General features: G+C 34.0%; 1 protein-coding gene across 1 annotated transcript; it reads right to left on the bottom strand.

Moving 5' to 3' along the window:
* Positions 1–11,078: 11,078 nt before the first annotated feature.
* LOC148210747 (uncharacterized) lies at positions 11,079–13,555 on the bottom strand. The gene has a single exon (XM_088124760.1). The coding sequence runs from the start codon at positions 11,748–11,750 to the stop codon at positions 11,079–11,081; it is 672 nt and encodes a 223-aa protein (XP_087980886.1). The 5' UTR covers positions 11,751–13,555.
* Positions 13,556–15,907: the final 2,352 nt, after the last annotated feature.

Below are 15,907 nucleotides of genomic sequence, written 5' to 3'. Positions count from 1 at the left end.
AAAATGTAAAATGGTCATCTCTCTTGGGTTAATATTCTTAATTATGACATGGTGAATCATGATGTTTTTGTAGGTTTTAAAAGTTCTGTACTCAATATGTTATCGTCACCAATCCCTTTGTATATAATAAAGCCGTCAGATCATTTTCGATCTCAAGTAAGTTGTCTAATCTCACTTCGCAACGACAATCAAGAATATTAAGGATAAGTTGAGCATACTCAACTTGAGATGTTCAGAAGAACACTTTTTGGATCATTTCTGGATGTAGATATAATATTTAATGGGTAGTTGATCCATTATTTGTTATTGAAGGAGGTGGAGTAGAAGAATGATGATTGTATTAGCTTTATGGTTGGAGGAGTGATGTGTACCTTTTCAAGGTAGGAGTTCGATATGGTAACTGGACTATGGCGCCGTGGAAGTTGTTCAAGTGGGACCAAACTAAGTCATAGACTTGGAAAGACATATTTTAATGATAAAGGGTCTATCACAGCAAATGAGATAGAAAATAAGTTTTGAATTTCGAGGGTGATGATGAGGATAGGGTGAAGCTGACACTGATATACCTCATAGAGTTGGCTTTGTTAGGGAAGGATAAGAAAACAAAAATCGTCACTAAATCGATTTCAATTGTAGATGATTGGTCTACATTTGATAGTTATGACTGGGGCTCAATAATATACGAATGCATGTTGAATGGGCAAAAGAAAGCATTGAGAAATGCTCGAACATCTAATCGAGAAAAATATTGTATAAGCGGGTTTCCACTAACACTACATGTATTTTAATTACAATACCTAATTTTAATTATTTTACCTAATTTTATGTATATAATAAACTTCCATACTTAAATTATGTTTGTGTCATGTGTTGTAGGTATGGGCGTATGAGTCTATATCGACCATGAGTGGTTATGTTGTAAAGAAATTGGATGAGAATGTTATCCCTCGCATGCTTCGTTGGTCATGTTCACAATCGTCCTAAGCTAATTTTTTAGAGAGTGAAGTGTTTGATATAAAGAAGGTATGCAACAATTATAACATAAGGGTTTACTATAATAATTATGTTATATTACCTAACTATTTTTTTATCTTTTAGATGGAAGTTAGAGAATTCCTCGAGTTGACTGATGATGAAAAGTTGTCCATTCATGCAATTAGAGGTCAACCACCTTCCAAACCATGTCTCCCAAGTTCTAATGTTACATCCCATCATACACTAATCTTCAAAAAACAAGACGCTACACCCCATGAAGACTAGTGCTATTGATTCTGCACCATATTGGATTCTTTGATAGACGAGGTGAGTCACCTGAACATGTGCAGCCTTGGCCAGTTGTAATTGTAGATTCAACACCAACTCAACGTAATTGTAGTGACTGCGGTGTATTTACGATTAAGTTTTTCGAATACATTGTAACTGGTGCTCATTTTGGAACTCTAAATTACAAGAACCACTACAAGAAAAATGAGTTTCAGAGACATAAGAAAAATGTCGCTGAAAACCCAATTTTGTCGCTAAAAGTTTCAGCGACGAGACCTCGTTCGTCGCTAAGGACGTCACAGATAATACGTCGTTTAAAGTTTCAGCGACATCGTCATCTGTTGCTGAAACTAATTTTCAGCCACATCTTTTCTTGTCGCTGAAAAGCGTTTTCAGCTACATATATTTTTCTGTGTTTTTAGCAACAGAAAAATATATTGCTGAAGGACATTTTCAGCGACAGACCAGTATGTCGCTGAAAGATATTTTCAGCGACAGAAGATGATGCCGCTGAAAATGTCTTTCAGCGACATATTTTTCTGTCGTTGAAAATGTCTTTCAGCGACATACTAGTCCGTTGCTGAAAATACGTTTCAGCGACATCTTCATCTGTCACTGAAAACCAGTTACAAAATACGCATATTTTCTTTTCAATTTTGCCTTCAATTTTGTTCAATTTCTGTGCTTTAAAACAACACATATATAAAACGTCGCTGAAAAGTATTTTTAATATTAAATTGCAACACTACAAGAGAAATAACCATGTTATATCAACACTATAAACAACCCAAAATGCTCATAACTTCATAAAATACTAATAAACTTATTTGTATATATATACAACACAAGTGATGACTACCATAACTGTAAGATCATCACGACATTTCAACTACATCAAAATTAATATTTATAAGTATATGTATCAAACGATCGTTGTTATGCTTCGATTAACATCATAAACCTATATTAGACATAAAATATAAGCTATGACTACCATAACTGCAGAATAGCCACAACACTTAGCTACGTCAAAACCAGTATTTCATAAGTGTACATGCATAAAAAATGTAGCTACACTTCTATTAACATGATGAGCAACTCAAATGCTCCTAACACTTTAATTTACTAACAAACTTTTATTAGACATAATATATGCTATGACTACCATAAACTTATATTAAACATAATATAAACTATGACCACCATAACTGCAGGATAGCCACAACACCAAGCTACGTCAAAACCAGTATTTCAGAAGTGTACAAATTCATATCGATATAACATAAGTCTTGACTACCATAACTACAGGATAGTCACAACACTTCAAATCACATCAAGTCCAATATCTATTATAAAGTATCATCTGCTTAAATACTCATCTACTATGGACAATTTGTATGAGTACCTTTTTAAGCATCATTCGACGGTTGAGAATTAGGTTGTTGTGACGATCCTTCTCCAGCATTGCTTAGCCTGTTTACAGTTTCTTGTAACTGACTCAATTGCGCCATTGCTGATTCAAACAGGCTTTGTTGCGTCTGTACAACAGATTGCAATTGAGCGATTTGATTTCTTGACTCTCTATTTCTTTGAGAACTTCGTTCATTCTGAGTCGTCGCCGTCGGTGGTCCCCATCCAAGTGCACCTCGCCTGCCTAGTACTTGAACACTGATTTGTCGAGCTGAAGGAGGTTTTGCACCTTGTTCCACTGGTGCATTTTTCAATTCAACAATTTGTTCCTAAAATGTCCATATATAAATACTATTAGTACATGTCAAATAACACAAAAATAAAAAAAATAGTTTTACCTACATGTTTTTGACCAGCCACCGGGCTCACCCACTCGTCGTTCATCCTTTTGTGTGTTACTTCGAACAATTCAATGTCACCTATCTCTCATCCCTCTTTGTTTTTCTACATAATTCAAACAAGGTTATGAGTAGTGAAATATTTTCTAAGTTATAATAAGAAAAGAGATACATACAATGTTTTCTCTATGACGTAAAAATGCGATCGTTCCTGCTGTATGACCGTACGGTACAGACGCTCGAGCTCTAGTGTTTGTTTCAGAAATTTTTCTGACATATATATAATAGTTAGTAGCAAAATACTTAGAATAAAACTAATTCATATCTACAATACGTACCTTAAACTTCTCTGTTTCCCAACGATCGCATAAGCGATTCCAATCTTCATCTCGTGCAACATCTTTGTGTTTGTGATGTCGTGCTTATTCTGGAGAATATTGCATGTAATACTTATGCAACCTGTACCGGAAATCTCTATGCCTACTACTCATCTCATGCTCCAGATAACGATAAACAATTGGATCATTGAGATCGAGAATGAATTGGTTCTAACAATAAACAACAAAAAGACGACGTGTTAATGATAATCACAATATAACAACATTTTAAAAAGGGTCACTAATTGAAACTTATGCTAAGTCTATCTATGATACTGTTTTTATCGTCTTGGTTGACGTCTGACCAATGTTCACAATTCAGAGGAACGATTCACTGCACCCATACCCTAATTTGAGAGACCAGTTTCGAACTATGGCTACAAACTGGCTTGCCATCTTCTTCTTCGATATTAATTTCTATCAGACCATGATTTTGGACATGTTTATCAACATTCAGCCCTCTAGTGTTGCGTCTACCTTTTCTTTTAGTCGTGCCAGAACCTACACGAAAGATATCATATATTTATATATTTAAGTTTAACTTGGAATAAAAAAAGATTTCTATTTAAATATCATACCCTGTACTGTTTGATTAGCCTCTCCCGGTTGAGTGCTTTCTATTCTATCGACATTGCTTGTGTAACTCCGTCGGTTCCCTGGTCCAAGATTTGAAGACGACATCCTGTAACATAGTAATGGACAAAATCAAACTGTAATTAATAATAGGTCGAAATAGAAAAAAAGTGTAAATATAAGATGAAATGTTACATGCATATTTAACGACTTACAAATAAGTTATATGTCACTATCGCTCTCTTCATCGTCTAATAACATATTGGAATCTGTGCTTCCAGAATCATAACTATAATACTCAAAATCAAACTCTTCTTCATCACTTGTTGTTTTCTCTTCACTATCTATATATACTGCATCTTCAATAGGATCGGCTCAACATCTTCTCTATTGAAGGTTTGTGAATGTAAGTTATCATCAACTTGTGGGTAACATGTGTGAATGCTTTCATCCGCCACTACTTCTTTTGTTTCATTATTTTTAGCCTCTAGAATATCCCATACATGTCTTGGTTGAATTTGTTGAACAATCTTCCATTCTTGTCCAAGTTTGTAATCATCTAAGTAGAATACTTGGGCAGCTTGACTTGCAAGTATGAATGACTTGTCTTTGTACCATCTATAACGAGTATTAATCGATGTATAACCATCAGATACATTAATTCTACCCTTTCTTGAACTTGTATCGTACCATTCACATTTCAAAAGAATCACTGACTTCAGATGAATGTATTGTAGCCTAATTACTTCATGCAACACGCCATAAAAATTTATTTGTCTGGTTTCATCATCTCCAGGCACTATCACGCCACTATTTTTTGTAACTCGACGACTATCACGCTCTTTTGAATGGAATCGAATTCCATTAGCTATACACCCAGTGTAAGATGGAACACAGTTGTTCGGGCCAATTGCTAGGGCATATAATGCATCAGAAATCCCTTTTTCACGATACAATACTTAAGCCTAGTCAAAGAGTTTAATTTATAGTTAAAATAATGGAGATAATAGAGTTGTCATTCTAAAAAGTACCAACTTACTTTTTTGTTAAACCAAGTAGGAAATTCTAATTGTTGTCTCATGTGCAAATCACCATGACCATTTGATTGGAGAAAACTCATATGCTCCCTAAACATGAAACATATCTTAATTTCATCATAATGTCAAAATATAGTATTAGAGTTGTACTAGAATAGATACGTATTCAAGGTAAGGTTCCACTTCATCACAGTTGTTTAGTATATACCAATGTACTTTTTCTAACTCATCAGAAGTCAAGCGTTTAAATTGGCTACCACCCAATAGTCATACACGTCCAGAAAAAACCGATGGCTCACTATCGTTCTCCACATCCTCGACATTATCATAATTACGCTCACTCCTATTGAGTCTTGTTTCAATCCCATGTAAATACATAGAACAAAAACTTAAAGATTCATTTATGATGTAAGCTTCTGCAATTGAACCTTCAGGTCGAGCTTTGTTTCTAACATATTGCTTCAAATATCGCAGACTCCTAATACAAAAATCGTGAAGAATGATTCAGGACTTAAAATCAATCGTAGGAAAAAAAATGGAACCAACGAAGAATGATACATTTTCATACCTTTCAATTGGGTACATCTAACTATAACCCACTGGACCAACGATCGTTGCTTCCCATGGCAAATGAACAGCTAAGTGAACCATAACGTCAAAAAATGCTGGTGGAAAGATCTTTTCCAACTTACACAAGATGAACACTATGTCAGTCTGCATTCTTTCTAATTCTGATATGCGCAGAATTTTTGCACATAAATCATGAAAGAAGTTTGACAATTCTTATATAGTTGTAGCAATGTCTTTGGGTATATATGGTGGAATACCAATTGGAAGAAGTCGTTGTAATAAAACGTGACAATCATGACTTTTCAGACCAGTGATTTTGCCCTTATTCGCGTTCACACACAGAGATATATTCGAAGCAAAACCATCTGGAAACTTTACAGATTTTAAAAATGTACAGAAGCTAACTTTTTCACTCGCAGTTAATGTGAACGATGCATGGGGCTTCACACGCCTGCCTCCAATTTCTTGTATATGAAGTTCTTTTATAATTTTCAAGTTTGCTAAATCCTCACGAGCTTTAATGGTATCCTTAGTCTTCCCATCAAATATTTAGTACAGTACCAACCAAATTATCACAAATGTTTTTCTCAATATGCATCACATCATGTTTATGACGTAACATAAGATTTTTCCAATATGGAACATCAAAGAAGATACTTCTTTTACTCCAATTGTGCTTGTTAGCTAATCGCTTACGTTTGTTATCAGATACCATTGTAGGATGCTTGCTCAACGTAGGGAAACTCAATGAATTCAATTGATTTATAATATGTTGTCCACAATAGGTGCGAATACCATTCACCCACAACTCATTCAACTCATCTATTAAGGGTTATAAATAAATATCAATCTCTTTACCAGGAGAACCTGGCCCAGGGATGAGTAGAGATAGAAAAATAGATGCTTTTTTCAAGCATTTCCAAGGAGGCAAATTATATGGAATGAGCATAACTGGCCACATACTGTATGATAAACTCATATTTCCAAAAGGGTTAAAACCATCTGAAGAAAGCGCCAATCTCACATTACGAGCATCTGCAGCAAAAAGAGGGTACTTTCTATCAAAGTGTTTCCAACCCTCAGCATCAGCAGGATGTCAAAGTATTCCTTCAGTTTCACACCTTTTGTCTTTATGCCACCTCATATCCTCAGCAGTATATTTTGAAACATATTATCTCTGCAACCTTCCCTTCAATGGAAAATATCTCAGGATCTTGTGGGGAATTTTTTTTCCTTTTGATTTATTCAATTTGTACCTCGACTCTCCACACTAAGGACAATTGTCAAGAGATGCATATTCTTTCCAACATAAAACACAATCATACTTACACACGTGAATTGATTCGTATCCCATCCCTAGATCACGTAATTTTTTCTTAGTCTCATAATTTGATTTTGGAAGCTTTACACCATCTGGAAATGCATTGTTCAATAATTGGAGGAACATATCAAATGATTTATCACTCCAATGATTAAGAACTTTAGTATGCATAAGCTTAACCAAAAAATTAAACGATGTATACTTCGAGCATCCTGGATACAACTCTTCGTTAACATTGCGAAACATTTCAGAAAAAATATTATTCGTCTTCTGCTGCTCACTGGATTCTCCGGAAATGTCTTCAAACACTGGACCATTTAAATCATTCATCATTTGGAGCATCTCATTATCATTGACTACATGTGTCACTTGATCCATATGATTCCCACCATCTGATCTATTATTTCTAACAGAATCTGAAAATGTTGCTCCAAGAAACCTTGATCCAGGTCTTAAGAATGAAGAAAGATCTACCTTTTCTCTATGGAATGTCCATCTACTATATGTCGGAGACATACCATATTTGAATAAATGACGCTCTACATCATTCTAATTATTCCTTAGGACATTTAAACAATTCGAACAAGGACATCTTGTTTTTCCTTCTTCATCCAAATAATTCTTAGCGACCTCAATAAAATCCTAACGCTATTAGAATATTGACTAGATCTCCGATCTTTCAAAGTTATCCAAGTACGATCCATAGCAATGTTTTCTATAAAAACATATAGCTTATAGTTAATTACCTAACTCTAAATTTGATTTAACTAAAACTAATGTGAATTATAACTAAAACGGTATCGAGACATATTGTCACATCAAAAACTACATGATCAAAATATCAAATTAAATTCAAATAAGTCTCACCAGAACATAAACACCAAATTCATATATATAATCTTCATAATCCATGTCTAACATAAAATTTATAAAAAAAAAAAACACTTCTGAATTCATATCCAACACAAACTTCAAACTCATAAACTTCATAATCAAAACTAAGTGTTAATCAATATCCAAAACTACACTTCAATTTCCATCACGCAACTAAGTGCTATGACAAAATCCAACAATTCAAAGCATCAAATAAGAATCGAATAACTCACATCACTTCATTGCAATATTAATTCCATTTTTACTCCCAAAAACTACATCAAAATCAACTTCAGCAACATCCAATACAAAAAACATTCAATTGACGTCATAATTAGTACACAAACACTTCATTACTAAATTCCAATTCAGATCCATAATGTATATTTCTACAAAAAATGTTGAAAACATCGATAATTTTGAAGCGAACCTCGGGATGGTGATGTTTACAGCAGCCGACACGGATGGACAGTAGCCACAAAACTCACGGAGCAAGGCACGACGAACCAAAACTGAAACGAGAAATTATATGAATCATAAACTTAATCGAGTGATATTTTGACAAAAGAATTCATTCGAGGAGGAGAAGAAGCTTACTTTTTGTAAGATTGAAGGGGAATACAACAAAACCCCCAATCTTCCCACGGCCGAACTTCAAAATCTATCACCAAACTTCATTTTAGAGTAATCATCAAAATAAAATATATAAACTTTACAATCCATAGTCAACATAAACTTCAAAATAAGAAACTAGAGAATCCATATCCAACATAAACTATACAGTCCTTACCTCCCATAGAATGTTGATGAATAAAAAACATAATTAGAATCATAAATGCCTTTCAAAAGGCAAAACAAGAACTCTACTTCTATTAGCTCAATGACTTGCACATACCAAATCAAAACACCCCACATAAATTTCTATTTAAAATAGGATTCATAAATGTAAACAATCCACATTTTAACTCATTCCAAAATCAAATCCTAAACCATCCAAAAGTGAAAATACAACTTAAGGGAGAGATTAAAACACCCTAAATTTTAACTCATTCCAAAATCAAATCCTAAACCATCCAAAAGTGAAAATACCAAATCAAAACATCCTACATAAATTTCTATTTAAAATAGGATTTATAAATCTAGACAATCCACATTTTAACTCATTCCAAAATCACATCCTAAACCATCCAAAAGTGAAAATACAACTAACACCTCACATTTTAACTCATTCCAAAATCAAATCCTAATCAAAACAACCCACATAAATTTTTGTTTAAAATAGGATTCATAAATCTAAACAACCCACATTTTAACTCATTCCAAAATCAAATCCTAAACCATCCAAAGTGAAAATACAACTAACACCTCACATTTTAACTCATTCCAAAATCAAATCCTAATCAAAACAACCCACATAAATTTCTATTTAAAATAGGATTCATAAATCTAAACAACCCACATTTTAACCCATTCCAAAATCAAATTTGAAACCATCCAAAAGTGAAAATATAACTCAAAGGGAGAGATTAAACAATACCCACTCGAATCCGGCGACTATCCACTCGAATCCGCGACTACCCACTAGAATCCGACGCTACCCACTCGAATCCGGCGACTATGGGCGACGACAACCACCACACCTCGATACCGGCAACCGGAGGAGATGAACGGAGAGGGGAGGTGCTGAAATCGGTGACGCGGCGACGGATGGGAGAAGAAATTGCGTTGGCGGCGAGGGTTTGTGAAATCGCGAACTGATTTGGGATAAAAATCAGAGATTTTCAGCGACACATACAACTTATGTGTCGCTGAAAATCTCTTCAGTGACGCCGTTAATTGACGGTCGCAGAAAGTGCTTTTTCAGCGACATTTACCTAACAGCGTGCACTTTCAGCGACATTCTGTTGACGACGTCGCTAAAAATGAATTGTAAAATCTTGAAGTGGGTTTTATTTGGGATAAAATTACATTTTCAGCAACAAATCCAACTTATGTGTCGCTGAAACTGTTTTAGCGACACCGTCAATTGACGTCGTCGCTGAAGGGCACTTTCAGCGTCAGTTTGTTAACAGTGTTGCTGAAAATAGACTTTCAGCGACATACGGTTGACGGCGTCACTGAAAACAGTATTAGCGACACAGCCTGTGTCGCTGAAAGCACATTTTAGTGACATTGTTGTTAATATGTCTCTAAAAGTTTGTTGCTGAAAACTCCGTTTCTTGTAGCGAACGTGAATTATTTTAGAAAACAACTAGCCTTCCAATTATGGACGAATACTCCTATGTATTAATGCTATTTGATGTAAATATATATGCAAGAAATATTTGATATTTTATAGATGCTTTTTATCTTTCTAGTGAGGTTGGATGAGCATTTTCATGGGTTGTTTTTTGGTTTGCAACATATTGCAATTGCAATACATTGCAATATATTGCAAGAAAAAAAAAACAGATTGTAAAAATGGGTACTATTTCCCTATTACTGTTTTCCTCTAACTCATTTGCTTCATTTGAAACCATTTTAAACTCAAGGATGCTATTAAATGAGTTGGGTCTTGCATTTTCATGGGTTGTTTCTTGGTTTGCAACAGATTGCAATCCATTGCAAGAAAAAAAAATAGATTGTAAAAATGTGTACTTTTTCTCTACTATTGTTTTTCTCTAACTCATTTGCTTCATTTGAAACCCTTTTAAACTCAAGGATGCTATTAAATGAGTTGAGTTTTGCATTTTCATGGGTTGTTTTTTGGTTTGCAACAAATTGCAATCCATTGCAACATGTTGCAATACATTGCAATATATTGCAAGAAAAAAAAATAGATTGTAAAAATGAGTACTACTTCTCTACTATTGTTTTTCTCTAACTCATTTGCTTCATTTGAAATCATCTTGAACTCAAGGATGCTATTAAATGAGTTGGGTCTTGCATTTTCATGGGTTGTTTTTTGGTTTGCTACAAATTGCAATCCATTACAATTTATTGCAATACATTGCAATATATTGCAAGAAAAAAAAACAGATTGTAAATGAATTGGAACTTGCATTTTTGCTTTGCAATAAGTAAGTTGTAATACTTTGCAAAATGTTGTAATATATTGTTTCAAGAAAAAAAAACAATAAAATCTAAAATGTCCACAACTTGGAATTGCATTACCAATATAACAACAATAACAACAACATTTGTGATAATCAATGGACATATGCATTACTAATTAAAAAGTGATCCAAAATTGAATTACAAACAAAAAGTATTTAGTTTAATTCCATACACTTAATTTGTCCTTGTATGTAATGGGATTACGACATGTCAGTTTATTATGGCCTCTTTGGTCACATCTACCACATCTACCACATCTATGCATTTTCAGGGTTTCACCTATAGATGTGATTTTCTTTTTTTGATGCCGCCCAACCCTTGCCACAAATTTTGGAGGTAAGACTTCTATTTCAACATAGTTTGATGGTGTCTTCCATTCCGAGACATTACCAACTGGAAAAATAGTCTCTGCATATGTAGCCAACAAACATTCATTAGTATAGTAACGATCACATAAACTATATATTTTAATATTTCGCTCCCTTGCTGCAGCAATTGTATATGCACATGGTAGTTTGTCTAACTGAAAGACCTTACAAGTGCATTCTCGAGTATTAAGGTCTACTGTCTCCTCTTTGTCAATGTCTGCCACTTGAAATTGATAACAATGAATCAGATGTACCTTCATTGTTACAGATTCATCTTGGTTTTTTTGAACAATTTCTTCTGCCCATTTCGTCAACGTGGATGTTACTTTTGAGGCTTCATCACGATGCTCCCAAAACCACCTTTGTAACAGAGCTCTCACATGTTCAATTAATGAAGTAACAAGTAATTCTCTAGCTTCCTTTAGTAGAGCATTCATGGAATCTGCTATATTTGTAGTCATCATATTGTACCGTCTTGTGGGGCAATGCCTACGTGCCCAACGTGAAAGTCCAACTTCTTCCAAATATGTACCCACGCCATTATCAAATGCTGTGATACTCAACCAAAACTCCCTAAATTTTGACTCCTGATAGGCTTTAGCAGCATTGATAAAAAAATATTCAATTGTTTCATTCTTCAACTTAGCACTCAAATTCTACTTCAAATGGTGAATGCAAATACAATGAAATGCATTGGGAAACACGGAAGCAATAGACTTCGATATGCTAGTATTTCGATCTGAAACAAAAACTAGGTCCTTAACCTCACCTATTGCTCCTTTTAGCTTTTCCAAAAACCATTTTATGGAATTATCTGTTTCTCTATCAACAATTGCAAAGCAATGGGATAAATTAAATTATTGCCGTTTAAGCAGGTGGAAATTATCAAAGTACTTCGATATTTGCACGTCAAATATGTTCCATCGATAACAATAACAGGTCGTATGCAATTCAAAAATCCTCGAATACATGGACCTAGCGCCATAAAATGATATTTGAAGTTTTTTCCATCTTCAAGTTCAACCTCATAAAATGTACCTGGATTGGCTAACTTTAGTGCTTCACCATATCGACGCAATAGATTATATGACTCTACAGGTGATCCCCTTACTCGCATATATGTAAATTCTCTCGCACGCCATGCTTTTTCATAACTCATATTGATCCCGTAGTCTTGTCTCATGTCTTCTATGATCTCTTTTGGCTTGTATTGGCGACCAATTCCACTATATTTAGATTTTATTAATTCTCTAACTATCCAAGCTTTAGCTTGTCTATGATCATGATTCAAAATATTAAGTGAACATGAATGAAAGTTCACATACTTTGATATCTTGAATATTTCTGAACCATCCAATCTGACTGCTCGCATTCTCCACTTACAATTATTATCAATACATGTAACATAAAATATCTGTTTCGTAGACTTCTTTACTCTGAATTTGAAATTTCTTTTCATTGCCATAATACTCAATTTCATAAACAAATCCCTCTTGTTAAAATATAAATTTTCAACCTCAAATTCATCATTTGTAGATCTTCCTTCCAACGAAACAGTTTTTCTCATGTATGTCTTCTGTCTTGTTGATATAGATTCATAGTTGACTTTACGATCTACTTTAGGAACATAATCATATTTGGTCTCCATAAGAGCCTCCCAATCTACATTTTCATCTCTTTCTTGTGAGGTATTGGATGATTCCAAATTGAAGTTCTTACCATCTCGATCATCAAAGGAATTCAATGGAAGGTTATCGTCACGTGAATCATAAGATTCCCATCTACTGGTCTCATTTCTCTCATCAACCCAGCCAACTGGAACTGTAATATCATCTAATGCATCCATTGGTATCGATACATTTGGATTTAAATCTTCAACTTGATTGCTCTCAGAAATAGATTTATAATAAGGTTTTTCACCTTTATTATTCTCATTGATGCCTTTCGTCAAACCTCTACATCTAGGTTCAAATGAGATGTACAGAGGGACTTCAGCCACATCTTCGCCCATCAGATAAAATCTCAGATCACTGTCATTGTTGATTTCAAATGGAGGAGTTTGAGTCTGAGCTTTAATCTCATATATGCACTTGATTCTCATAACGAACTCTGCGGGATTAGCTGCGGTGAGGAGGTATAATTTATCTAATAGATCTTTGTATGTTATTTCTTTACGTACAATGATTCCTTTCAAAAGGTCTCATTCATACCCTGTTTGTTTGTCATCCCATACTCCGCCATAACGAATGAAAACTCGAACATATGTCATTTTTAAAACACCTTGCAATTTTTTTAATTCCTACAACAATATAGAGTCAAAATAGATAAAAAAAAAATGATAGAGGAACACATAAATGACTATTTAAATTCTTCTTTTTTTTTATCTAAGCAATACAAATAAAATGCAAGACCAATGATTTTAACATTCTGCAACAAACAATGAAAATACAAATTTTAATCTATTGAATAACAACAATACGTTCCAAATAAACCAGAAATATGCAAGGCAAATCACCATTTTTCATTATGTTTTTATTCCTACAATATATTGCAATATTTTGCAATGCCAAAAAACTCAAGCGACGAAGAAGTAATCACAAGTTAATCAGTAAAGGATTAGAAGAAGAAGAATAATAAAGAGAAGATCGAATAAAGAAGAGCTGAAGAACTAAAATAGTATTTGAACATTGGGTGTTGAAATCTTAACGAAGTTCGTCGTTTATCGTTTGCGTGCTGTAAGGAAGAGATTTCGTTGAAGGATTTCGTTCAGTTGGGTATTTCCTACTGTCACTGTCTCAATCGTCGAAAAGTTCGCTCGCTCGTCGTCACCGGAATCAATAGGAGGTTAGTCGCCAAAGGGGAGAAGCTGAATAGTCGTTGGAGGAAGAAGAAAGATTTCGTGCGTTGGAGGGTTTCTTTTTCGTGTATAATTTCATGTGAGAGAGGGAGGGTTTATACACTTAAAAAGGAAAAAAAATATAATAAGGGTAGTTACGACTTTTTACCTTTAAAAAGTCCTACAACTCTTTAAATGAAAAAATGATCCTCAATCTCTTTAACCCTATTAAAGTTTTCCTAGTTTTGGCAAATTCTGAAGAACAAGTTCAAAATATATTTGTTATATAAAATAGATAAATAAAAAGAGAAATAAAAAGTTATAAATGAAAGAAAATTTGAACGAGAAAACATTTAGATAGAGAAAAGTGGAACATATATTTCTTCCATAAAAAATAAACTAGAAAGAAATGTTATAAAATGTGAAATTTGAGAATAAGAATATGAAACATTCTGAAAAAAATATCAAATTTTTAGAGAGAGAAAAAAGAAACCGATATGTCTAAACAAAATAAAAAGCAATATAGATATATACAAATGAAAATTTTGGAACAGGAGAGAAATATTTCAGAGATGAAAATTTTAGAGGGAGAGATAAAATTTTTATAGAGAGAAATTTAGGTAGATAAATGGTGAATTAGAAGAAGAAATTTACATGTAGCAACCCATCGGTTTTCTTACTGAAGGACAAGAAGATAAAATATGTAAATTAATGAGGTCAATTTATCGCCTTAAACAATCTTTGAGATAGCGGTATATCAGATTTCACCAAGTAATCATCTCATATGATTGATGAGGACAACTGTGTGTTTGTCAAAATAAACGAAGATAAGTTTGTAATTCTTTTACTATATGTGGATGACATACTGTTGGCTGTAAAGGATAAGAAGTATGTGTTAGCCAATAAGGAATGGTTGTCCTCAAACTTTCAAATGAAATATATGGGTGAGGAAACTTATATACTCAGAGTTAAGATGGAAAGAGATCGCTCCAAAAGGATGTTAGCCTTATCACAAGGCCAATACATCAAAAAAAAAAAAAATCTTGAAAGGTTTAATATGCAATACTGCAAACTCATTGATACTTCTATCGCAAAAAATGAAAATTTGAGTCAAAGAATGTGTCCTTTGACTCCTTAGGAAATAGAACTCATGAGAAAAGTTCCTTACCAGAGTGCTATTGGAAGCCTCGTGTATACAATGATATGTACGAGACTAGATATCTACTTTAACGTTGGCATGGTAAGCAGATACCAGTCAAACCCAGGCCAACCCTATTTGAAGGCTATTGAGAGAATACTTCGGTATCTCAAAAGCACTATGAATTATTCGCTGTGCTATCAAGGAAACAACTTAGAATTAGATGGCTACTCGGACGCTGATTGGGGAGGGGATGTGGATGAAAGAAAATCCACATTGGGATATATCTTATTACTCAATGATTGAGCAATATCTTGGAGTAGCAAGAAACAAACTTGTATAGCCTTGTCTACAATGAAAGTTGAATTTATAGCATTTTCAACAACGGTAAAAGAAGCAGTATGGCTTAAGAGATTCTTAAGTCATTTGGGATTTAAAGAAAGTACGCCTGACTCAATATTGATAAATTGTGATAGTCAGGCTGCTATAACTTTTACGAAGGATCCCAAATATCACTCTAAAACAAAACACATAGATATAAAATGCAATTATGTTAGAGATATGATTGCAGAAAAGGAAGTAAATGTGCGTGCAACCTCTTTTTTTTTTTCTCTCATCTCCAAAGACTTAGTTTTTTCAAAGGAGAG

Source organism: Momordica charantia (genome assembly GCF_013281855.1).
Source record: "Momordica charantia cultivar OHB3-1 chromosome 6 unlocalized genomic scaffold, Mcharantia_2.0 BLBB01000006.1, whole genome shotgun sequence".
Classification (NCBI taxonomy): Eukaryota; Viridiplantae; Streptophyta; class Magnoliopsida; order Cucurbitales; family Cucurbitaceae; genus Momordica; species Momordica charantia.
This window is presented reverse-complemented; position numbering and strand designations above follow the sequence as displayed.